The 26,257-nt window shown below is 42.1% G+C and overlaps 1 protein-coding gene across 1 annotated transcript in view; it reads left to right on the forward strand.

Annotated features, from left to right (window-relative positions):
- The window catches only part of kcnip4a (potassium voltage-gated channel interacting protein 4a), a 62,662-nt gene extending 36,758 nt beyond the window's left edge, over nt 1–25,904 (forward strand). The window contains exons 3-8 of the mRNA XM_076288439.1: nt 14,868–14,937; nt 20,456–20,526; nt 21,902–22,009; nt 23,206–23,310; nt 23,417–23,479; nt 25,661–25,904. Of these exons, the coding sequence (XP_076144554.1) occupies nt 14,868–14,937; nt 20,456–20,526; nt 21,902–22,009; nt 23,206–23,310; nt 23,417–23,479; nt 25,661–25,708 (465 nt within the window). The 3' untranslated portion in view covers nt 25,709–25,904. The remainder of the gene's footprint in view (nt 1–14,867; nt 14,938–20,455; nt 20,527–21,901; nt 22,010–23,205; nt 23,311–23,416; nt 23,480–25,660) is intronic.
- The last annotated feature ends 353 nt before the right edge of the window (nt 25,905–26,257 follow it).

The following is a 26,257-nucleotide window of genomic DNA, read 5'->3' on the forward strand; positions in this document are numbered from 1 at the left end:
CAATTACTCTACAGTGTGTAACGCAACACAGGGGGGGCCAGCAACATAAAGAGAACACACACACACACACACACACACTCTCTCTGTCTCTCACACTCACACACACACATACACAGAGAGAGAGAGACATGTTTAATTAACTGAAGCACCAACAACAAAGCAAAGCCAGCATGAAATAATACATGATGAGATGGCAACAAGCAGGGAGATAATGAGGAGCAGTAGCTCTACTCAAACTACACACACACACACACACACACACACAGGGACATAGCTCTACTCAAACTACACACACACACACACACACACACACACACACACACACACACACACACAGGGACATAGCTCTACTCAAACTACACACACACACACACACAGGGACATAGCTCTACTCAAACTACACACAAACACACACACACACACACACAGGGACATAGCTCTACTCAAACTACACACACACACACACACACACACACACACACAGGGACATAGCTCTACTCAAACTACACACACACACACACACACAGGGACATAGCTCTACTCAAACTACACACACACACACACACACACACACACACACACACAGGGACATAGCTCTACTCAAACTACACACACACACACACACACACACAGGGACATAGCTCTACTCAAAACACACACACACACACACACACACACACACACACACACACAGGGACATAGCTCTACTCAAACTACACACACACACACACAGGGACATAGCTCTACTCAAAATACACACACACACACACACACACACACAGGGACATAGCTCTACTCAAACTACACACACACACACACACAGACACACACACACACACAGGGACATAGCTCTACTCAAACTACACACACACACACACACACACAGGGACATAGCTCTACTCAAACTACACACACACACACACACAGGGACATAGCTCTACTCAAACTACACACACACACACAGGGACATAGCTCTACTCAAACTACACACACACACACACACACACACACACACAGGGACATAGCTCTACTCAAACTACACACACACACATACACACACACATGGACATAGCTCTACTCAAACTACACACACACACACACACAGGGACATAGCTCTACTCAAACTACACACACACACACACACACACACACAGGGACATAGCTCTACTCAAACTACACACACACACACACAGGGACATAGCTCTACTCAAACTACACACACACACGCGTGCGAATGAATGTGTATTTGTAAGTGTGTTTGTGTGTGTGTGTGCGTGTGTGTGTGAGTGTGTATTTGTAAGTGTGTGTGTGTGTGTGTGTTGTGCTCTCTGTCAGATGTAAATGGCCACTCTGAAGCCCATGAGATCAGTGACTGCCGTAATGAATAACGAATGACATAATTTCCTGTGGGATTCTGCTTCCCGACAGTGTTTCCCGGCGATAACCGAGTTAGACAACGCTATAAAACCTTCAAAATGATTTTGCCCACACACACACACATCATACCTACACACACACGCACCATACCTACACTCACACGCTATAAAACTCTCAAAGTGATTTTGCCCACATACACACATCATACCTACACACACACCATACCTACACACACACACACACACACCACACCTACACACACACACACACACCACATACACATACCATACCTACACACACACGCACCATACCTACACACACACCATACCTACAAACACACACCATACCTACACACACTCACACACCATACCTACACACACACTCACACACCATACCTACACACACACTCACACCTACACATACACTCACACACCATACCTACACACACACTCACACACCATACCTACACTCACACACCATAGCTACACACACACTCACCATACCTACACACACACTCACACACCATACCTACACACACACACCATACCTACACACACACTCACCATACCTACACACACACTCACACACCATACCTACACACACACACACCACACTCACACCTACACTCACACACCATACCTACACACACTCACACACCATACCTACACTCACACACCATACCTACACACACACTCACACACCATACCTACACTCACACACACACACCATACCTACACACACACTCACACACCATACCTACACATACACTCACACACCATACCTACACACACACTCACACACCATACCTACACTCACACACCATACCTACACACACACACACACCATACCTACACTCACACACCATACCTACACACATACACACACACCATACCTACACACACACACACACACACGCTATAAAACCCTCAAAGTGATTTGCCGTCGCTGGGGCCGAGAGCTGCAATTTGTCTTCTAGAAGTTTCTGTTCGTAGCACTTCATCACCGCTGGCATCAACAGCAACACTGAGATCACACACCATACCTACACACACACTCACCATACCTACACACACACACCATACCTACACACACACTCACCATACCTACACACACACTCACCATACCTACACACACATCACACCTACACACACACACTCACCATACCTACACACACACACAACATACCTACAGACACACACACATCACACACACACACCATACCTACACACATCACACCTACACACACTCACCATACCTACACACACACACACCATACCTACACACACACTCACCATACCTACACACACACACTCACCATACCTACACACACACACACCATACCTACACATACACACACATCGCACCTACACTCACACACACCATACCTACACACACACCAAACCTACACACACACCATACCTACACTCACACACATCACACCTACACACACACACAATATCTACTCTCACACACACACATTACATTAAATTACATTTGGCTGACGCATTTTTAACCAAAGCGACTAACAACATGGTAAACAGTTTAAGTTTTAAAGCAATTCTCTCAACAATTCAATAACAATTTAAAAACGGTAGAGTACAGTAAGAACTAGAAAATGCAATTCCAGGGAATTACCATTGCATGTAAATGCAAAAAAGCTGTGTATAACATTATATTACTTACAGTATGATTATTCAGATTACAGTCTTACAGTATTCTTGAAAACCACTTACTTGTTTAGATGTTAGCTTAGAGTATATGACAGTCAGTACAAATAAATGGTCAATTCAATATTGATCAACATTCTTTGTTTTAATACAGTACTGCAGAAACAGCGTATGAACACTTAACAAGCAATGCAAGCTTCAAGTCCAAAAAATCAAAGTTGTTGAAACCAATTTTAAAGTTAACCAATAATGATATGGGAGAAAACAGATGTCTACTGAATTTGCATTCTTACAGAACTTGAATGGTGATATACTGAAGAATAAAAGAGTCAGCCCTTCGGATGATCAGTTTTAGACAGAACTTAGTTAGAATCTTAATTTTCACACAGCACAGCTCAGGTCTAAAAACAGAGGTCTAACAGCATAACTAAATTTCACAGATGTTACAGCACAGGTATGATGAATGGTTGACAAATATGATTCACAGGTATACAAGTTCCAACAATAGTTCTCAGAATGTCTCAGTGTAGATCTCAGAAACGTCTCAGTGTGGTTAAATGGTATGTGCACAGATATGTTGAGATGTGGTCACATGTTTGTAAGAATGTATGTTAGTAGGTATGTTGCTAGCAACATTGTCAGAGATGTATGGTTGACAGGTGTGCACAGACAGGCACACACACAATGTAAATGGTCATCACCACTGGTCTGGAACCTAAAAGACAAAAGCAAGCAAGTTTAACAGCTATACCAAAACAATACAAGGAATGTCTGCAATTGTACAATTGTTCAATACAGCTTATTTATTTAAGTGAAGTTACATTAGTTACATTAGGCTGACACATGTTTAACCTAACGAATACCATGGTAAACAGTTTAAGCTTTTTAAACAATTCTCTACAATTCTAGGACAATTAAAAAAGGTAGAGTACAATACAATTGTTGCACCATCAAGCTACTGGTAGATAAATACTAGCCTATAATATTAAATTACAAACAAAGCAGAATTCTGTGTTTTATTGTTTTCAGTTTAAGGATAGTTGATAGCTAATCATATTTTTTTCAATATAAAACGTAAGCAGCTTAGAAAACTTTGTAGGCATGGGTTTGTTGTTGCTGTTGATACTCATATGAGTAAGGACTGATCATTCTGATACTAGGCCTAAGTATCTTGATAACCAACTGCTATAAAACAGCTTGCTAGGTCTGTCAGACACATTTTTTCCTACAAATTACTATGTACAACTGGAAAGCTCGATTCACGTGCCAGGCTACACTTTAATTTATAGGCAGAAATGAGTAGGCCAAGCAAACATACTATTGTAGCCTATGTAGACAACACAAACGTTATAGCGCAAATTCTGTACAATACTTCATATAGTCCATTTCCTAACAGTAGCCTATTCATGGCTTTCATAAGGTCCCTCTCCACAGTATTAATCAAGCACCATGCATTCATTATCTAGGTGCTTGATTGTATACAACTGTGGAAAGGGACCTGATGAAACCCATCAAAAAACGAACTATGATAGCATACCGTGATCGTATTTAGTTACTTAGGCTACATAAGAATCAACAGCGTAGAATGAAAACGTAGCCTGGTCTATTTACACAAACAAGCGGTGTACAACGTTTGGTAAATAAAAACAGGAGCATATGTTAGCTTTAACTAAAATGTGAACGGTAGAAGCTACAGTATAACGTTACGACCATCAACAATGAGTATTCATGCCATGCATGAAACCATGATGGGTTTCATCAGGTCTCTTCACACAGTATAATCAAGCACCAGTCTGCATTCATAATCTATTCTAGGTGCTTGATTCTACACCTGTGGAAAGTGACCTAATGTTAAATAGAACCAGAGTTTACGTTTCTAGTTAAAACGCTGCTGCCTAATGAAATGTAATGTTAGTGCTTAGCTGGGAGCCAACGTTACGTTACGTTTGACTGTCGTTAGCTATCAAAACCTACAGCTAACCGGTCACTGTAAAGTCGACGACATTGTCTGATGTTGATTAACAGTGGGTTTCCTTACATAATAAATATCAACGTAATAAGGTGCTAACGTTAACTATTTCACTAACTTAACGTTAACGTTTTCTAACTTTATAACGTTAGTTTTTGTGACCCACTGTCATACATGCTAACGTTATAGCCAGAGATTAATGTCTAATAGGAAACAACGTTTGACGACATGAATGACTCAAATACCAAAAACCAAAAAACTTACCTTGTCTGTAATTAGAGAAATGTGCCTCTGAAGGAGAGTTTTACGAGCAAGTAAAGTATCACGGCAGGCAAAAACGTCCAAAACGTTTAGAATATTCACAGCTCCAGTGGGAGAAAGATTGTGGTGATTGCTTTCAGCTGGCAGGCAGCCTGCCCGTCACGTCATAATGCTAAAAGTTGCCGCCACAGCGGTCAATGTTAACTCTATGGGAATTTCTTGCTCTTTTATCTTAAATATCTCAAAAAGTATAAAGTTCACAAATATGAAAAATACATAGAACGATTGTCCGTTACAAGAGCTTTGTAGGAGTCTTTGAATGAGGTCAGACGGTTCAGCGGTTTCAGTCGCATTAAACGTTGAATTTGGTCGGAAGAAGAATAATTATAAGAAGAACAGCGATAATAGACCATTGCATTTACATGCAATGCAATAAGTGCATCAGTGAGTGCTGTTTTTAAACAGTTGAGTGTCAGTTCAAGACGGCTGGTGAGTGCAAGGATCAGCAAGACTTGTTGTAAGTGGTGCTATGAGAGGAGATGTTCTCTAAAGAGCGGGGTCTTCAGGAGGTTTTTTTGAAAATGGAGAGGGATGTCCCTGCCCTTGTAGGAACTGGCAGTGTGTTCCACCAACGAGGAACAACAGATGAGAAAAGTTTGGATTGGCCTGAGCGTACCGGTGGTAGAGCTAGACGTCGTTCGTCTGAGGAGCGCAGCGGTCTGGAGGTAGCGTATGTCTGTATGAGGGCATTCAAGTAGGTGGGAGCAGAACCGGAGACTACTTTGTAGGGAAGCGTTAGAGCCTTGAATTTGATGCGGGCCGCCATAGGTAGCCGGTGTAGCTGGATGAGCAGCGGGGTACATGTGCCCTTTTGGGTTGGTTGTAGACCAGGCGGGCCGCCGCGTTCTGGATCATCTGAAGGGGTTTCACTGTGCAGGCTGGGAGACCTGTCAGGAGGGCGTTGCAGTAGTCAAGTCGTGAGATGACTATTGCCTAAACCAGGAGTTGAGTAGCATCTTGAGTCAAGTAAGTCCTGATTTTCCGTACGTTGTAGAGTGTGAAACGGCACGACCGGGCGACTGAGGCAACATGATCTGAGAAGGTTAGTTGGTTGTCGAGAACAACTCCTAGATTTCTTGCAGTCCTGGTAGGTGAAACAGACAGGGAGTCAAATTTGCTGTTGATGTTGTGGTGCATGGTAGGTTTAGCAAAAAATGAGGCAAGGGTATCCGCAGTAATAGTCCAGGCAAAGTAGCGTTTTACGACAGACTAATTGTAAAAGAAATTTTTGCAGCTTAGATCATTTCTATGAGGTGTCCAGAACAACATACTAAAAGTCCTAAGAAATCCTAGTTGAGGAAATATGTTAAATTCTCATCAATCCAAGATGTGTGCCAAGAAGGCCAAGCAACAATACATCCCCAATGGGGTTATTTTTCCCCTTTACTCCTATCAAAATTAAACTTTACACAATGAAAGTACCCATGTAAAAGTAAAATTTTAATTTTAAAATGCAAATACACTAATCGAATATGCCCAAATAGGCTTAATTCTTCCTTTACTCTTACCACAAAAACACTGTACATAGTAAAAGTATATATGAAAATAACTGTTTTTGTATCACAAGTTTCTTTTGAAATGAATTTGAATATGCACATGGCTCCACACTTATTGAATATGTCCTAATTTGCAGAAACACCATTCATATTAGTCTATGGGCTAGGAGGGGTCCACATGCACCACACACACACACTACTAGACTTAAGTGGTATTTTCTTGTAGTCCTGGTCCCAGAATTTAAGAAAAAATCATGTTAACAAAAAATAAACTCATTCCCACTGTACCTGGTAGACCACTAAGTAAATTTCCCATTGAAATTAATGGGATGTTATGGATTTAAGTGAAGAGAGTGTATGCATAATACATTTTGGTCTGTAGCCAGGGAAAACTGATTTAACTATATAAACCATATATTTTCTGAAAGCTTAGACCCTCAGGATGTGATCCAACATGACATGAAACATGTCCCATCCTCCTCATTAGTATGCTGCCCATGCATAACACATGGGGTATTGGTAAATTAAGTAGTTCTGATACATTTTGGGCTGTACCATGAAGAGAAAACTAATTAAACCACCTAAACCTTGTCTGAAACCCTCAAGATGTGAACTAACATGGGTTTTGACATTTGTCACCCTCCTCATGACATGACAGCCCAAAACGGTATTAGCCATATACTGTACACTATTTACCAATATCCACATGAGAGAGAGATTGCCTGCTGTTATACTTTCTTGCCCTCTACATAGCGACCCTATTTATATAATACACAGTCATAGCGATCCTATTTATATAAAACAGCGACCCTATTTATATAATACACGGTCATAGCGACCCTATTTATATAAAACAGCGACCCTATTTATATAAGACACGGTCATAGTGACCCTATTTATATAAAACAGCGACCCTATTTATATAATACACGGTCATAGCGACCCTATTTATATAAGACACGGTCATAGCGACCCTATTTATATAAAACAGTGACCCTATTTATATAATACATGGTCATAGCGACCCTATTTATATAAGACACGGTCATAGCGACCCTATTTATATAAAACAGCGACCCTATTTATATAAGACACGGTCATAGCGACCCTATTTATATAAAACAGCGACCCTGTTTATATAAGACACGGTCATAGCGACCCTATTTATATAAGACACGGTCATAGCGACCCTATTTATATAAAACAGCGACCCTATTTATATAATACACGGTCATAGCGACCCTATTTATATAAAACAGCGACCCTATTTATATAATACACGGTCATAGCGACCCTATTTATATAAAACAGCGACCCTATTTATATAATACACGGTCATAGCGACCCTATTTATATAAAACAGCTTTACTGTAGCTTTTGAACATCTATCCTTTTTCACTACGCTTGGATTACAAGAAATGGAGAAACATCTATTCTGCGTAATGCCTTGGTAACGTTATTAGGTTGGATTTTGGTGTGCGAGAGTGTGTGTGCGTGTTAATATTCATGCTGTGTGTGCGTGCAGGTGTGTGTGTGTGTGTGGTGGTGCTTAGCTAGCATACAGTAGGCCACTGTGTGTGTATGTGGTGGTGCTTAGCTAGCATACAGTAGGCCACTGTGTGTGTGTGTGTGTGTGAGAGAGAGTGTGTGTGTGTGTTCATATTCATGCTGTGTGTGCGTGCAGGTATGTGTGTGTGTGTGTGTGGTGCTTAGCTAGCATACAGTAGGCCACTGTGTGTGTGTGTGTGGTGGTGCTTAGCTAGCATATGCCACCGTGTGTGTGTGTGTGTGCGTTTGCGTGTGTATACAAAAGGGTGTAAAATGATGAGCAGCTACATTAGGCATAAAAAAAAAAAAGGTTTGGTTCCTGTTGGTTGTCAGTTGAGGCCATGGGTCGGTAGGGAATTTTTTTTTTTTTTTTTTTTTTTTTTCCCAGTGGCAGTAAGGGATACAGTAGGTAGAAAATCAATCCCACCAGGATTTCGCGAGGTTTTTTGAGACTGTTGCGACCTAATATGCCTGGATGGAAGTTGCGGTGATTTTAGCTGTTTCTTGTGGAGAAATTGCGGGAGGAAGTGAAAATTGCAAAAATAGTTTAAATTTAGGGCAATTAAGGTTAGTAAGACCAAAATCACACTGATAATCTTGATGCTTATTAAAAAGGATAATCCAAGGTAAACAGTAAGGATTACAGAAAATCAAAGTAGAAAATCAAACCAAGAGATGGCATCATGTCATATGTTTCAATACATTCTTATATTTTGTAATTCATATTAAGTTCATATCTTTTTAATAAATCATAGACTGTGGCCTGCATAATTACTAATATGCAAGTAAGTATCTAGTAATTTCATATTGATTTAAACTATTTGACTACACTTCTGTTTAATGTCATTACATTGGTGGTGTACGTCTAATTCACTGCCTGCTCCTTTAAGGACGTGAGAGTAGCCTAATTACATTTCTGAGTGGATTGGAAGGCTTGCATCTCACTGTTCGGCTATGAGTGTAAATCACTTTTTGCATAGTGCATTACCATATGTGGATGCAATTGGGAATGTCTTCTATGTCATTAGTTAAAATAAATGTTAAAAAACCAACTCGAATGAAATCATTCTTGGATCATAGAAGAGGTAAATGTCTTGCAATTTTATTAATTTCTATGATTTTGGTAGCACTACTCAAACTAAGCCCACAAGCTAGCAAACATAAGCTTGACATAAACATGACATAAGCTAAAAGGACATATCCAGGTAAACGTTTGCCAATGGGTTGCATAGCCTACTCAAATGTCAGTAAACCAAGTAGGCCTTAATTAACTTACTTTCATAGCCTAGGTAGGTTAGCAACACCAGGTTGAGAGATGCAAGTAAGCAGATCGTTAACGTTAGCCTTCTATTTATAGTCATCAAAACTGCAGAGGAACGAACACTTAGGGCAGTCTTTGGTGTCATATGCAGAAGGTGCAGAAGTAAGTGTGCCATCTGGCTAAGCCTGTTTGAGTTGTGATTCACTCGGATCTTTCACCCGTATCTTTAAATTAACCCATGAGTCGCGAGTCTCTAGTATCATTAACTCGGATCAGTTGAGTCCTACTACAATTCAATCTAAAACGATAAACAGCGCCACACACAAACCTCTTGCAACATTAGCTAGCCTCCTAGCCCTAGCCATCGTAACTGCCAAAAATGTAACAATTTCGTAGGCAACCACAACTCCACAAATCAACTCAAGCGACTGAGTGAGCAGGCAGTCCGAGATAACTGGTTAACTTCCCGCAGAGCCGGAAACATTGCAGACTCACAGACCATGGGACTCAGACTGGAGCGGCTGAGTAGCAATCCGGGTTAGTCGGATCAGCCGGCCGGTTAGGCTACGTTGAGTACGAGTCAGTCGAATCAGCCGGCTACGTTGTCATGAGTGGATCTGTGAGAGCGAGTAGCTCCTCCTCGAGGTGAAAAGCAATTCCACAACAAATGCCATTTCTTTCACTTCTGAAATAACATTCAATGTTCTGCATGTAGCCTAGACATAATTAGATTTGGTGTATAGATGTAGCATATTAAAATGCAATTAGGTCGTGCAGATGCACGCTCATGGAGCTGCTTGAGTAGCCTATCTACCCGGGTCAGTCGAGTCAGCCGGGCGGGCCGGTTAGGTTGTTATGAGTGCGAGTCAGCCGAATCAGCCGGCTTCTTTGTCATGAGTGGATCTTTAGAGTAACTCCTCGTCAAGGTGAAAAACAAATCCACAACAAAAGCCATGATTTCACTTCTGAAATAACATATGTTCTGCACGCATAGCCTACTTTAAAATGCAATTAGGTCGCGAAGACAGTCCGAAACATTGCAAGCTCTGTATGGAGAGTAGGCTAGCCAGTCAGATCAGCCAAGCGGGCCGGTTACGTTGTTGTTATGAGTGCGAGTCAGCCGAATCAGCCGGCTACGTTGTCATGAGTGGATCTTTAGAGCAGCGAGTAACTCCTCGTCAAGGTGAAAAACAAATCCACAACAAAAGCCATGCTTTCACTTCTGAAAAAAACATATGTTCTGCACGCATAGCCTACTTATGTCGCAAAGACAGTCCGAAACATTGCAAGCTCTGTATGGAGTTGCTTGAGTAGGCTAGCCTACCTGAGTCAGTCGGATCAGCGGGGCGGGCCGATTACATTATGTTTTTATGAGGCCATCCTTAAAAATATTTTTGTTTGCAGTAACAGCCAAAAAAAAAAAAAAATGGGTCGGTAGGTAGGTCAATATTTTTTTTTTCAAGATTCAAAGTAAAAAAAGTACAATTTTGGTCATGGTGATTATGTAGGAATGAATTTACACAAATGTGCATATCGTGACGTAACTGACTGGGTCTTCAACCCGTGCCTTCAGGCGCACCATTGCAAATCTCATTCTGATGCAGGTTATATAGACCAGCCTTTCTCAAACTTCTTTGACCTGAGGCCCGGTCATGGCAGACTTTGGGGTCATAGGGCTCATCTACATGTACCCAGAAAGAAGGCTACTAGCTCTTGGCCACGTTATATTGAAATTTGACTATACAATACTCAATGCTATACAGTGTTTTATACAGTCTCTGCTCTGTTTCTAAGGAAGTTCCAAAAAACAACGTCGTTCTATTAAGTTTCGTTAAATAAATAAATAGCCTTCCAACAGGTTGAAGCGGATCTTTGATACCAACGTTATCGATTAGTTTCAGTTTCTCTCACGCAGACGCGCATTGAATGAGTGCTCACCACTTAATTGTAGGGCTCCATGTTTAATGACATCGATAGCAGAAACGTTTGTTTTCTTTTTTCGTCGATCCGCGGTTTCTTGATCAACTGCGCAGCAAATTATCAGATGAAGCACCTGGCCTAATTTCACTCCACGACTCCGCAGACCAGCAGTCTCCATGTTGCGGACCCATATGTTGAGAAATGCTGAATAGACCACAACCAATTTCAATACTCCGACACGGTCACCGTTAGACTAGGGGGGAGAAAAGATCTGGCCACAGTTCTTCCAGAACTTCGTGCCAAGTAAAAGCGTCATCAGTTTGTGTGAATGAAACGAAGCGTAGGCCATAGTGTGACATGCGTAAAACTAATGGTGTAGAGATGACGCCACGGGGTTTTATTTAAGTGAGCCACGTTTGCATGTAGGCAATTTATTCACAATACTTGGGCCTACTAAAAGAGATATTATTTCATTGCATTTCTATTGGTTGTTTAGAGTGAAAAAAACAATCGGTCGGTATTAACGCAAGTTTACAACCGGCAAGTCGGTCAGACTAAAAGGGGAAAAAAATAAATATTTGGGTCGGTTCTAAATTGACAGGGTCGGTCGGGTTACGGCAAACGAAAATATTTTTAAGGATGGCCTGAGTGCGAGTCAGCCGAATCAGCCGGCTACGTTGTCGTGAGTGGATCTTTAGAGCAGCGAGTAACTCCTCGTCAAGGTGAAAAACAAATCCACAACAAAAGCCATGCTTTCACTTCTGAAATAACATATGTTCTGCACGCATAGCCTACTTTAAAATGCAATTAGGTCGCGAAGACAGTCCGAAACATTGCAAGCTCTGTATGGAGTTGCTTGAGTAGGCTAGCCTACCTGAGTCAGTCGGATCAGCGGGGCGGGCCGGTTACGTTATGTTGTAATGAGTGCGAGTCAGCCGAATCAGCCGGCTACGTTGTCATGAGTGGATCTTTAGAGGAGCGAGTAGCCTAATTTCTACTCGTGTCAAGGTGATAATAATAATAGGCCTAATGAGAATAATAGTAGTAGTAGTAGTAATACTAATAATAATAACAATAATAATAATTTATTCACTGCAGGGCATTTCTACGTTCCTGTTTCTATGTCTACATTGAAAGTCAAATGCTTAGGCTAGGTTAAGACAATAAATAAACAGTCTGGCTCAAACTGCTTTCTTTCCCGTGAGTGGGTGGAGGTTTTGATGCTATTATATTAGGCTATTTTATATTATATTATATTATATTATATTATATTATATTAGGCTACCTAACAGTATAGCTATGATTAATAATAATATTAGTTGCCTAGTATTAGCAGCCTATAATACTTATTAGAATAGATTCCTAGTAGCCTACTATTAGTATATAGTAGTGGTAATAAACATTGTGTAGCAGAGTAGCATTAGACCTAGGCAAACTTTTCTATTGTTAACAAAACAACAACAAATAATTAATTATTATAATAGGCTACCCTCTCTGTCAATAAGATCAAAGTTTCTGAACATGAGCACCAAAAAAGATGAACAATGTGTGGATGCACTTTGACCAGGAGAGCAAAACTCTTAGGCTAAATGCAAGTACTGCAAAAACCTGGTTTCAAATCATGGAGGATCCACATCCAACATGAGAAGGCACTTAACGAAATGAAGCACCCCACTGCACTGCTTGAACGTAGGACTGAATTTCTTTGCGATTTAGCAATACTGACTCAAGTGACTCAAGTGACTCGTTCAACCCGGATCAGTTTAGTGAGTGACTCAGAATAACCCGGATCCTTAAAAGGAATCGAGTTTGACAGGCCTACATCTGGCTTAATATTCTGCGCGAGGGACTGTTGCGGTAGGTGACATTTCACAGTGAAACTACGATGATTGGTCAAATTTGCGAAAAAGTTGCGGTGTTTGGACAAAATTGCGAGTGCCTTGGTAAGTGACGAAAACAATCGTCTTCGTGAACAGCTGTGCATAGGCTACTTTGTAACAGAGAGAATACGCTTATCCCTATACACAACCCAAGGGGTAATTAATGTAATTATAGTTCGCCTTTTATTTGTGGATTTATTTAATGTAGCCTAGACTATTTAGTGTTATTTCTTCCCCAAGCTCATAAAATAAATTTGGATCGCACATAAATTGACAGGGTCGGTCGGAAACCGGAACCCAAGAATTTTTTTTTTTATGCCTTAGAAGCGTGCTAGTGCTTAGCAAGGCATAGGCCACCGCTGATATCCATTAATCTGAGCTCCCCACAGTCTCCTCTCTCTCACACACACACACACACACACACACACACACACACACACACGTCCACGTGCACACACACACCATACCTGTCAACATTTAGCTTTCCAAAAACGGGAGATTTTTTTTCGGGGGGTGGGGGTCAGTGTTTATACCGGATGTGTTTGCATATTTAATACGTTTCATACACGTGTTTCAACACTGCATTTCGGTCGTTGCTTTTACCTTACCATTACCTTACGCATGCCAGTTATGTATCCACCAGCTGCCTGCCTGCAGCCTACTTCCAAAACTTACACTGATCTCCATCGTTATGAGTCTGAATGGACTGGGATTAGATTAGGGCCATGTGCTGCACATTAGAACACACACAGAAACACAGAGAGAGAGAGAGAGAGAGAGAGACACACACACACACACCAGCTGTGCTGATGGAGTAATATCATACATCAATGCATTTGGTGACCATAGTGATGGAGTAATATCATACATCAATGCATTTGGTGACCATAGTGATGGAGTAATATCATACATCAATACACCATCTTACTGTATAATACCATGTGAGCAGATCTCCACCTGCCTTACTTCACAGATGTGTCTTAAAAAATAGAATATCGTGTAAAAGTTCATTTTTCCCACCTAAATTATTTTTAAAAAGTGAAGCTTTCATTATTCTAGATTCATTGTATTAATTAAGTGAAATATTTCAAGCCATTTTTGTTTTAATCATGATGATTACCGCTTACAGCTCATGAAACCCCCAAAATCAGTTTCTCAAAATGTTAGAACAAATATGTTATAGTACAGAAATGTCGACCTTGTGAAAAGAAATGAACTAATCGGACTAATCTGATTAAACTAATGTTTTGAGAAACTGATTTTGTCCCTTTTCTCTGGTCCGTTTCCAAAGTGAGTGTTTGTGAAGTGAGCGTTTTGTATTTCTCTGGTCCGTTTCCAAAGTGAGTGTTTGTGAAGAGAGCGTTTTGTATTTCTCTGTTCCGTTTCCAAAGTGAGTGTTTTGTATTCCTCTGTCCTCATGTGTCTCAGGAGTGTCCCAGCGGCGTAGTCAACGAAGACACGTTTAAAGACATCTACTCACAGTTCTTTCCTCAAGGAGGTAAGTTGGGAAACCATGACATATAATTAAAGCTAACTCACTGTTAGGAAATGTGCTAACTCAGGAAATATTTACAGATGTTGGGGGAAAGGGAAAGCCAGCTGAACAGATGCTAACTCACTGTAAGGAAATATTTACTCACTGGTAGGACATATTCACAGACACTAACTCACTGTATGAAATACATTTACTCACTGTAAGGAAATATGACATATTTACAGATGCTAACTCACTGTACGGAAAGCCAGCTGAACAGCTAACTCACTGGTGGAACATATTCACAGATGCTAACTAATTGTAAGGAAAGCCAGCTGAATAATGGCTAAATCACTGGACATATTTACAGATGCTAATTCACTATAAGGAAAGAAAGCTGAACAACTGCTAACTTACTGGTAGGAAATATTTACAGATGCTAATTCACTATAAGGCAGCTGAACAAATGCTAACTTACTGGTAGGAAGATGAGTCTTAGCCTACAGATGTGTACCCGTGAGATATTTCTGAGCTGCTGTTCTCTCGTGTGATTATCTGAAGTACACTTGTAACATGTTAGATTTCACACTTAAGCTGCACTATAGATTTAGTCTATTGCAGAGTTTAATTTTATTTTATTCTGACTGAAAGCACCATGATAGAGAGGGTCTGGTCTCCTTTTTAATATCTATGTATATGGAGTGTGTGTGTGTGTGTGTGGGGGGGGGGGGGTGTGCGCTAGGGCTGGGCGATATGGCTGAAAACTGTATCACGATATAAGTATTTCATATCAGTCGATATCGATAATTATTGATTTAAAAAAAAATCTATTTCAGATAAGGATCAGGGGCCTTATTCACAAAGAATTTTAAGGCTAAAAGTAGCTCCTAAGTGGCGAATTTAGGAGCAACTCCTAAAAATAATGGGCGTGTCACTCCTAACTTTAGGACTCCTAATTTTTTTCACTAAAAGTAATTCACGAAGCATTTTAGACCTAAAAGTAGCACCTAAGTCTGGGACAGCTTAAAAGAAGTCAAGAGGACTCCTAACTCACTAAGACCTATTCACAAACAGCTTTTGCGGCATTTCACGTTGCGATGTTTTGAAATGCGTATGCGGCAACAGTAGCTTCCAGTCGCGAGGGAACAATTTTGCATTATAGGCATAAAAGGGATGCAATAACGCCACCAACAACAACCAAAACGACTCATTGTCAACATGTAAATTAAATGTAACGTTTCATTGTGAATCAAATTAAAATGTTCTCCTCTTTGCAAACATAGGCATATGGTGACAGATTAATTTAATAATGTTGCAAAGATACTGCATCAATCCGTAGGCCTATGTTTCATTAGGCTACTAGGCTATTTGTTTTGCCTTACTCTTTATTCATTTAGGCTAGGCCTTTTTATTCAGTTATTCATCATCTTCCGTCCTTCGCACTACTTGTGTAGCGCACGCATTCTCAGACCTGTCACCTGTCACTCATCATCGTAAGGGAGGTGTTTAGAATCATTCCCGCGTTACAATCATCAGCCAATCAAGGTGGTCACTTCAGTCAAGCTCGTGCATGAGTAATGACGTCATCCATAGCAACGAAGACTCACTCTTAGTTTAGGAGTTGTCATTTTTTCTTACTAAGAGTAGGTCTGAAAGGCTTTGTGAATAACTTTTAAGAGAAAACTCCTAGCTAAAATCTTTTTGTGCGATTTAGGAGTACTCCTAGTGGTAAGATAAAAGGCTTTGTGAATATGGCCCCTGAAGGGAAAAAAAGTTCAATTTAAACACTTTTATTTTAAACTTAACCTTCCTCTGATTTGAATCACCTCAGTTATCAATCAAAGCAAACAGGGAAAAGAAATAGCAACACAATCATGACAAACACTCAAATAAATAAATGTGCACATAAGTCTGAATGAAAAGCAGCACTGGTTGAAGCCTGGAAATATTGTAAACAAAGTAGCTTAATTTGCTAGTTTATCATAGTCTACTGGTTAGACTGTTCAGTTTCCCCACGTGTTTAAATTTCAAATGAATACTTTTTCTCCTTGGGACAGGCCTGTTTGAGTCTTGAAAAAAATACTTTTCCATTTGCATCGGGATTGAGATGATTAGAATTTAGCAGTCAATTTGAATGCAACAGTTTTGAACAAATTTGTGCAGCGTGCTAAAGATGCTAACCGGATTTAATAGCCAGTCGTCTTGCACGATTGTAAATGTTTGGATTACATGTGCATGCTGAGGAGGGATGCGCCTGTTGAGAGAGAGAGAGAGTGCACGGGGCAAGGACGGGAGGTGTGTGTTGCTTTTAATTATCGAATGTTCTATCGAACGTATTTTTATTGATATCGATTACATGTCTATTGCGATACATATCGCTATCCATTTATCACCCAGCCCTAGTGTGCGTGCACACAAGTGTGTGAAATGACAGATGAATACTAGAGTTCTTTGAGATCATACTAAATGGAAAGCTGGCTATATCGCCATAGTTACTAGCCTCTTTCAGAGACAGTGAACAAAAGCTGTTCCCTGCCAGACACAAAAGCATCTCTCTCTCTCTCTCTCTGTATGTCAGACACAAAAGCATCTCTCTCTCTCTCTCTCTCTCTGTATGTCAGACACAAAAGCATCTCTCTCTCTCTCTGTGTATGTCAGACACAAAAGCATCTCTCTCTCTCTCTGTGTGTATGTCAGACACAAAAACATGTTGCTCTTAAGTGCTTACGCTCATTTAGGCTCCAAACGAGTGTCCTTTCAACTCTAAACTCTATTCTTAGGCACAAAAGAAGCCGATTCTAATGTGCTTACTTTTACGGCCTTTATTCAGATACAAAGGCACTAACTCCGAAAGGTCTTTCTTAGTCAGGCTTCTCAGACGTTGGATTATATGTGTGACATCTGTATGTGTGTGTCTGTGTGTGTGTGTGACATCTCTGTGTCTATGTGTGTGTGTGTGACATCTCTGTGTCTATGTGTGTGTGTGTGTGACATCTCTGTGTCTATGTGTGTGTGTGTGTGTGTGACATCTCTGTGTCTATGTGTGTGTGTGTGTGTGTGTGACATCTCTGTGTCTATGTGTGTGTGTGTGTGTGTGACATCTCTGTGTCTATGTGTGTGTGTGTGTGTGTGTGTGACATCTCTGTGTCTATGTGTGTGTGTGTGACATCTCTGTGTCTATGTGTGTGTGTGTGTGTGTGTGTGACATCTCTGTGTCTATGTGTGTGTGTGTGTGTGTGTGTGACATCTCTGTGTCTATGTGTGTGTGTGTGTGTGTGTGTGACATCTCTGTGTCTATGTGTGTGTGTGTGTGTGTGTGTGTGACATCTCTGTGTCTATGTGTGTGTGTGTGTGACATCTCTGTGTCTATGTGTGTGTGTGTGCGTGTGTGTGACATCTCTGTGTGTGTGTGTGTGTGTGTGACATCTCTGTGTCTATGTGTGTGTGTGTGTGTGTGTGTGTGTGACATCTCTGTGTCTATGTGTGTGTGTGTGTGTGTGTGTGACATCTCTGTGTCTATGTGTGTGTGTGTGTGTGTGTGACATCTCTGTGTCTATGTGTGTGTGTGTGTGTGTGTGTGTGACATCTCTGTGTCTGTGTGTGTGTGTGTGCGTGTGTGTGACATCTCTGTGTGTGTGTGTGTGTGTGTGTGTGTGTGTGACATCTCTGTGTCTATGTGTGTGTGTGTGTGACATCTCTGTGTCTATGTGTGTGTGTGTGTGTGTGTGTGTGACATCTCTGTGTCTATGTGTGTGTGTGTGTGTGTGTGTGTGTGACATCTCTGTGTCTATGTGTCTGTGTGTGTGTGTGTGTGACATCTCTGTGTCTATGTGTGTGTGTGTGTGTGTGACATCTCTGTGTCTATGTGTGTGTGTGTGTGTGACATCTCTGTGTCTATGTGTGTGTGTGTGTGTGTGTGTGACATCTCTGTGTCTATGTGTGTGTGTGTGCGTGACATCTCTGTGTCTATGTGTGTGTGTGTGTGTGTGTGTGACATCTCTGTGTCTATGTGTGTGTGTGTGCGTGACATCTCTGTGTCTATGTGTGTGTGTGTGTGTGTGTGTGACATCTCTGTGTCTATGTGTGTGTGTGTGACATCTCTGTGTCTATGTGTGTGTGTGTGTGTGTGTGTGTGACATCTCTGTGTCTATGTGTGTGTGTGTGACATCTCTGTGTCTATGTGTGTGTGTGTGTGACATCTCTGTGTCTGTGTGTGTGTGTGTGACATCTCTGAGTGTGTGTGTGTGTGACATCTCTGTGTCTATGTGTGTGTGTGTGTGTGTGTGTGACATCTCTATGTGTGTGTGTGTGTGTGTGCGTGACATCTCTGTGTCTATGTGTGTGTGTGTGTGACATCTCTGTGTCTATGTGTGTGTGTGTGCGTGACATCTCTGTGTCTATGTGTGTGTGTGTGTGTGACATCTCTGTGTCTATGTGTGTGTGTGTGTGTGTGTGTGACATCTCTGTGTATATGTGTGTGTGTGTGTGTGACATCTCTGTGTCTGTGTGTGTGTGACATCTGTATGTGTGTGTGTGTGTGTGTCTGTGTGTGTGTGACATCTGTATGTGTGTGTGTGTGTGTGACATCTCTGTGTCTGTGTGTGTGTGTGACATCTCTGTGTGTGTGTGTGTGTGTGTGTGTGACATCTCTGTGTCTGTGTGTGTGTGTGTGTGTGTGTGTGACATCTCTGTGTCTGTGTGTGTGTGTGTGTGACATCTCTGTGTGTGTGTGTGTGTGTGTGTGTGTGTGACATCTCTGTTTGTGTGTGTGACATCTGTGTGTGTGTGTGTGTGTGTGTGTGTGTGTGACATCTCTGTGTGTGTGTGTGTGACATCTCTGTGTGTGTGTGTGTGTGTGTGACATCTCTGTGTGTGTGTGTGTGTGACATCTGTGTGTGTGTGTGTGTGTGTGTGTGTGTGTGACATCTCTGTGTGTGTGTGTGACATCTCTGTGTGTGTGTGTGTGACATCTCTGTGTGTGTGTGTGTGTGTGACATCTCTGTGTGTGTGTGTGTGTGTGACATCTGTGTGTGTGTGTGTGTGTGTGACATCTCTGTGTGTGTGTGTGACATCTCTGTGTGTGTGTGTGTGTGTGTGTGTGTGTGACATCTCTGTCTATGTGTGTGTGTGTGTGTGTGTGTGACATCTCTGTGTGTGTGTGTGTGTGTGTGACATCTCTGTGTGTGTGTGTGTGTGTGTGTGTGTGTGTGTGTGTGTGACATCTCTGTGTGTGTGTGTGTGTGTGTGTGTGACATCTCTGTGTGTGTGTGTGTGTGTGACATCTCTGTGTGTGTGTGTGTGTGTGTGTGTGTGACATCTCTGTGTCTATGTGTGTGTGTGTGTGTGTGTGACATCTGTGTGTGTGTGTGTGTGTGTGTGACATCTGTATGTGTGTGTGTGTGTGTGTGACATCTCTGTGTCTATGTGTGTGTGTGTGACATCTGTATGTGTGTGTGTGTGTGTGTGTGTGACATCTCTGTGTCTATGTGTGTGTGTGTGTGTGTGACATCTCTGTGTGTGTGTGTGTGTGTGTGTGTTCCAGATGCCTCCATGTATGCGCACTTCCTCTTTAATGCCTTTGACTCGGATCACAATGGCTGTGTGAGCTTTGAGGTAAGTGAAATACATAAGTGCACACACACACACACACACATAAATAATCACATAGGCACCAGTGTTGGGCAAGTTACTTCAAAAGCGTAATGCATTATTTATAACTTGTTACTGTCATCTCAAAGTAATTTGTTACATTACAAAATTACTGTCTTTGAATTGTAAGGCATTACACTACATTTACATTACTTTCACCAAAATAACAGGAAATATGGATTTGGTGTTCTCAATAGATCTTCATGTGTTCAATGTAGCTCATTTCACGGCAGGAGGTGATGTGGTATGGCATAATGACTGAGCTAGGCTTAAGGCTAACAAAAGAACAATATAATGGTTGCAGTTATGGCTCATGGGACAATGTAGGCGCCAAAGGTCACTCACAACTTAATATAGTAAAATATAGCCATAGTGAAATTGTATGTTGACTTTAAATGGTTCTCATCATTGCTGGTTGCCTTTCCTTCCACTTACAGTGGTGTAGACTTAATGCAAATAGTTTGAGAATAATGGCTGATGTTGTCTGTAAAAGCAACATTTTAGTTATTCTCACTGCTTGAAATGAGAAGTATAGCCTAACCATGTTAGATCTGTTGCATGAATGGCAGAGATAACTTAAATTCCCTTTCTACAGTCATCTAAACAAGGCAATCAAATTCCAGGACCAGAATAGATGCATTTTTTTAATTCTTGGATAATCTTCTCTGGTGCCAATTGAGCATTTCTCAATTTTGGATTAAAAAGCAAAGTAACTTCAGTTACTGAGAATTGTACCGAGTAAAATATTACTGAAATTATATTGGTAATGCCTTACATTACTGCATTACAGCAAAAAGCAATGCATTACTGTAATTACATTACTTTTTTAATGCATTACTCCCAACTGATAGGCACACACACACACCCCACACACACATAAATAATCACACAGGCACACACACACATGAACACATACAAAATTATGAATACACTCTCTGTTGAGGGGTGTATGTATGTGATGTACTTTAATCCTGTGTGTGTGTGTGTGTGTATTCGTGTGTGTGTGTGCATTCATGTGTGTGTGTGTGTGTGCATTCGTGTGGTGTGTGTGTGTATTCGTGTGGTGTGTGTGTGTATTCGTGTGTGTGTGTGCATTCATGTGTGTGTGTGTGTGCATTTGTGTGTGTGTGTGTGCATTCGTGTGTGTGTGTGTGTGCATTCGTGTGGTGTGTGTGTGTATTTGTGTGTGTGTGTGCATTCATGTGTGTGTGTGTGTGTGCATTTGTGTGTGTGTGTGTGCATTCGTGTGGTGTGTGTGTGTATTCGTGTGGTGTGTGTGTGTATTCGTGTGGTTTGTGTATTCGTGTGGTGTGTGTGTGTATGTGTGTGTGTTTTGCAGGACTTTGTCTTGGGCCTGTCTGTACTCCTGCGTGGTTCGGTCCAAGAGAAACTCAACTGGGCTTTCAACCTGTACGACATCAACAAGGATGGCTACATCACTAAAGAGGTTTGCACACACACACACACACACACACACTGGGCTTTCAACCTGTACGACATCAACAAGGACGGCTACATCACTAAAGAGGTTTGCACACACACACACACACACACACTGGGCTTTCAACCTGTACGACATCAACAAGGATGGCTACATCACTAAAGAGGTTTGTACACACACACACACACACACACACACTGGGCTTTCAACCTGTACGACATCAACAAGGACGGCTACATCACTAAAGAGGTTTGTACACACACACACACACACACACACACACTGGGCTTTCAACCTGTACGACATCAACAAGGATGGCTACATCACTAAAGAGGTTTGTACACACACACACACACACACACACACACTGGGCTTTCAACCTGTACGACATCAACAAGGACGGCTACATCACTAAAGAGGTTTGCACACACACACACACACACACACACACACTGGGCTTTCAACCTGTACGACATCAACAAGGACGGCTACGTCACTAAAGAGGTTTGTACACACACACACACACACACTAGGCCTTCAACCTGTACGACATCAACAAGGACGGCTACGTCACTAAAGAGGTTTGTACACACACACACACACACACACACACACTGGGCTTTCAACCTGTACGACATCAACAAGGACGGCTACATCACTAAAGAGGTTTGCACACACACACACACACTGGGCCTTCAACCTGTACAACATCAACAAGGACGGCTACGTCACTAAAGATGATGTCACGTGTGTGTGTGTGAGGTAATTATAGACCAGACAATATTGAATAAAGACCACATATAAGAAAATGGACAACTGGCTGTCTGTTTTTTGGGTCGCTATCCAAAACGTGTCGTGCAATCGTGGCTATGTCTGTTTTTTGGGTCGCTATCCAAAACGTGTCGTGCAATCGTGGCTATGTCTGTTTTTTGGGTCGCTATCCAAAACGTGTCGTGCAATCGTGGCTATGTCTGTTTTTTGGGTCGCTATCCAAAACGTGTCGTGCAATCGTGGCTATGTCTGTTTTTTGGGTCGCTATCCAAAACGTGTCGTGCAATCGTGGCTATGTCTGTTTTTTGCTGCATGCGTGAAGGCCAACGTCAGCATTTTTTTTTCCCGGCTCAAGGCACTACTCAAAAAAATTCTTCAAGGTTGGCAGGTCTATGATATGATGTCACATGTCACGTGTGTGTGTGTGGCAGGAGATGCTGGACATCATGAGGGCCATCTATGACATGATGGGGAAGTGGACGTACCCCCTGCTCAAGGAGGAGACCCCCAGGCAGCACGTGGACATATTCTTCCAGGTCACCTCTCACCTTTGACCCCTAGAGTTCATCTTTCCTTTTACAAACACACACACAGATGGCCCGCATGTTTTGATAATGTTGTTGTTTGCCATTCTTTGTACAGAAAATGGACAAGAACCGTGACGGCGTGGTGACCATCGATGAGTTTATCGACTGCTGCCAAAACGTGCGTTTACACACACACACACTTGCCAAAACGTACGTTTACATACACACACGTTTGTCAAAATGTACGTTAACACACACACACACACGTTTGCCAAAACGTACGCTTACACACACAAAAACACACACGTCTGCCAAAACGCACATTTACACACACACACACACGTTTGTCAAAACGCACATTTACACACACACACACACACGTCTGCCAAAACGCACATTTACACACACACACACGTCTGCCAAAACGCACATTTACACACACACACACGTCTGCCAAAACGCACATTTACACACACACACACGTCTGCCAAAACGCACATTTACACACACACACACGTCTGCCAAAATGCACATTTACACACACACGTCTGCCAAAATGCACATTTACACACACACACACGTCTGCCAAAACGCACATTTACACACACACACGTCTGCCAAAACGCACATTTACACACACACGTCTGCCAAAACGCACATTTACACACACACACGTCTGCCAAAACGCACATTTACACACACACACACGTCTGCCAAAACGCACATTTACACACACACACACGTTTGTCAAAACGCACATTTACACACACACACACGTCTGCCAAAACGCACATTTACACACACACACACACGTCTGCCAAAACGCACATTTACACACACACACACACGTCTGCCAAAACGCACATTTACACACACACACACACGTCTGCCAAAACGTACTGTATGTTTTCACACACACACACACGTCTGCCAAAATGTATGTTTACACACACATGCACACACACACACGTCAGCCTGATGAGGGCGTGGCTGCTTTGTTGGTGGTATTTTCTGAAGCTCAATCTCAATAATCTAGATCAGAACAGGGGTCGGCAAGTTCCCTTGGCCACCGGCTAAACTGTGTACACTAGCCTATTCTAATTACTTCTTTGGATAAAGTCTATCTTACTTTTATTCTTAAATATTTGGTTGACCAACCTTCTGATATTGACAATGTTTCAATGTTTATTGTTTTAAAACAAGAAATATTAACGTGCAGAGTGAAAAGTGAACTACAGATGCTAACAGGGAGAGTGAGGAGAGAACTACAGGAGTTAGCGTAGCTTAGCCTACTACAGGAGTTAGCTGGGAGAGTGAGGAGCGAACTACAGGAGTTAGCGTAGCCTAGCCTACTACAGGAGTTAGCGTAGCCTAGCCTACTGTAGGAGTTAGCGTAGCCTAGCCTACTACAGGAGTTAGCGTAGCCTAGCCTACTATAGGAATTAACTGGGAGAGTGAGGAGCGAACTACAGGAGTTAGCGTAGCCTAGCCTACTGCAGGAGTTAGCGTAGCCTAGCCTACTGCAGGAGTTAGCGTAGCCTAGCCTACTATAGGAATTAACTGGGAGAGTGAGGAGCGAACTACAGGAGTTAGCGTAGCCTAGCCTACTGCAGGAGTTAGCGTAGCCTAGCCTACTACAGGAGTTAGCGTAGCCTAGCCTACTGCAGGAGTTAGCGTAGCCTAGCCTACTGCAGGAGTTAGCGTAGCCTAGCCTACTACAGGAGTTTTACAAAGTTTTACTGTGAGCATAGAGCCTATAAAGAGGAATGGAAGGAACACTTCATCTTAGCCGGTTCCACAAATGTAAAACCTGTGTACCTGATATGCAACGACGCTATCTGATATCAGATGGCAGTAGAATGTGAGGCGGAGCGGCTCCTTCGAGGGGGCCTATCCTCCAGAGCACTAAAGCTCAAGGTGGCCTATCCTCCAGAGCAGAGGCACTAAAGCTCAAGGTGGCCTATCCGCTCCTGATAAGGTGGCCTAAGCGCTCCGGATAGAGGCACTAAAGCGCAACATTGAAGTTCTGGCAGATGGCTCTGGGTGCTGTGCATTGGTTTAAGCACCCATGGTGTGATTGGTGAATAGGCTATTTGGAAATTGATATTTTTAAATAAAAATGTTTTTAAAAAATCGGACCAAAATCGGGGCCAAATAATATTACTGGCGGGCCACCTGTTGCCGACCCCTGATCTAGATCTGATCTCTGAAATACACAAATAATGAATCTGTGTGTGCTTGTGTGTGTGTGTATGCATACCTGTTTGTGTGTGTGTGCGCGTGCCTGTTTTTGTGTGTGTGTGTGCGTACCTGTTTGTGTGCGTGCCTGTTTGCGGGTGTGTGTGCTTTATTTCCACAGGATGAGAACATCATGAAGTCGATGCAGCTCTTTGAAAACGTCATTTAGATCCTCATGGACATAAACCTGCAGTGGCTGGAACGCCTGGACACACACACACACACACATACACGCACACAAATACAAACACACTCTCACACACACACACACACACCCACCCACATACAGACTCACCCACACTCACACATTTAGATCCCCATGGAAATAAACCTGCAGTGGCTGGAACTCCTGGACACACACACACACAGACTCACACACACACACACACACACACTCACACATTTACTGTAGATCCTCATGGACATAAAACTGCAGTGGCTGGAACCCCTGGACAAAACACACCTGGAAACTATGCACGCACACACACACACTCATACAGACACCCACACACACTCATACAGACACCCACACACACTCATACAGACACCCACACACATACAGACACACACACTCACTCACACAGACACCCACACACACACTCATAGAGACTGTCAAGAGTAGGTGTGTCGGGCGGTTGTGAGGTAGATGGAACAGCACTCAGAAATTCAAGGTGGAAGATGGGATTTTATTAATTCCCCAAATAAGGCCAACATAAGG

Source organism: Alosa pseudoharengus, unplaced genomic scaffold, assembly GCF_046254945.1.
Source record: "Alosa pseudoharengus isolate Yale_2024_CS ecotype anadromous, Long Island Sound unplaced genomic scaffold, YU_APseudo_1.1 YU_APseudo_1.1_scf_17, whole genome shotgun sequence".
Lineage (NCBI taxonomy): Eukaryota > Metazoa > Chordata > Actinopteri > Clupeiformes > Clupeidae > Alosa > Alosa pseudoharengus.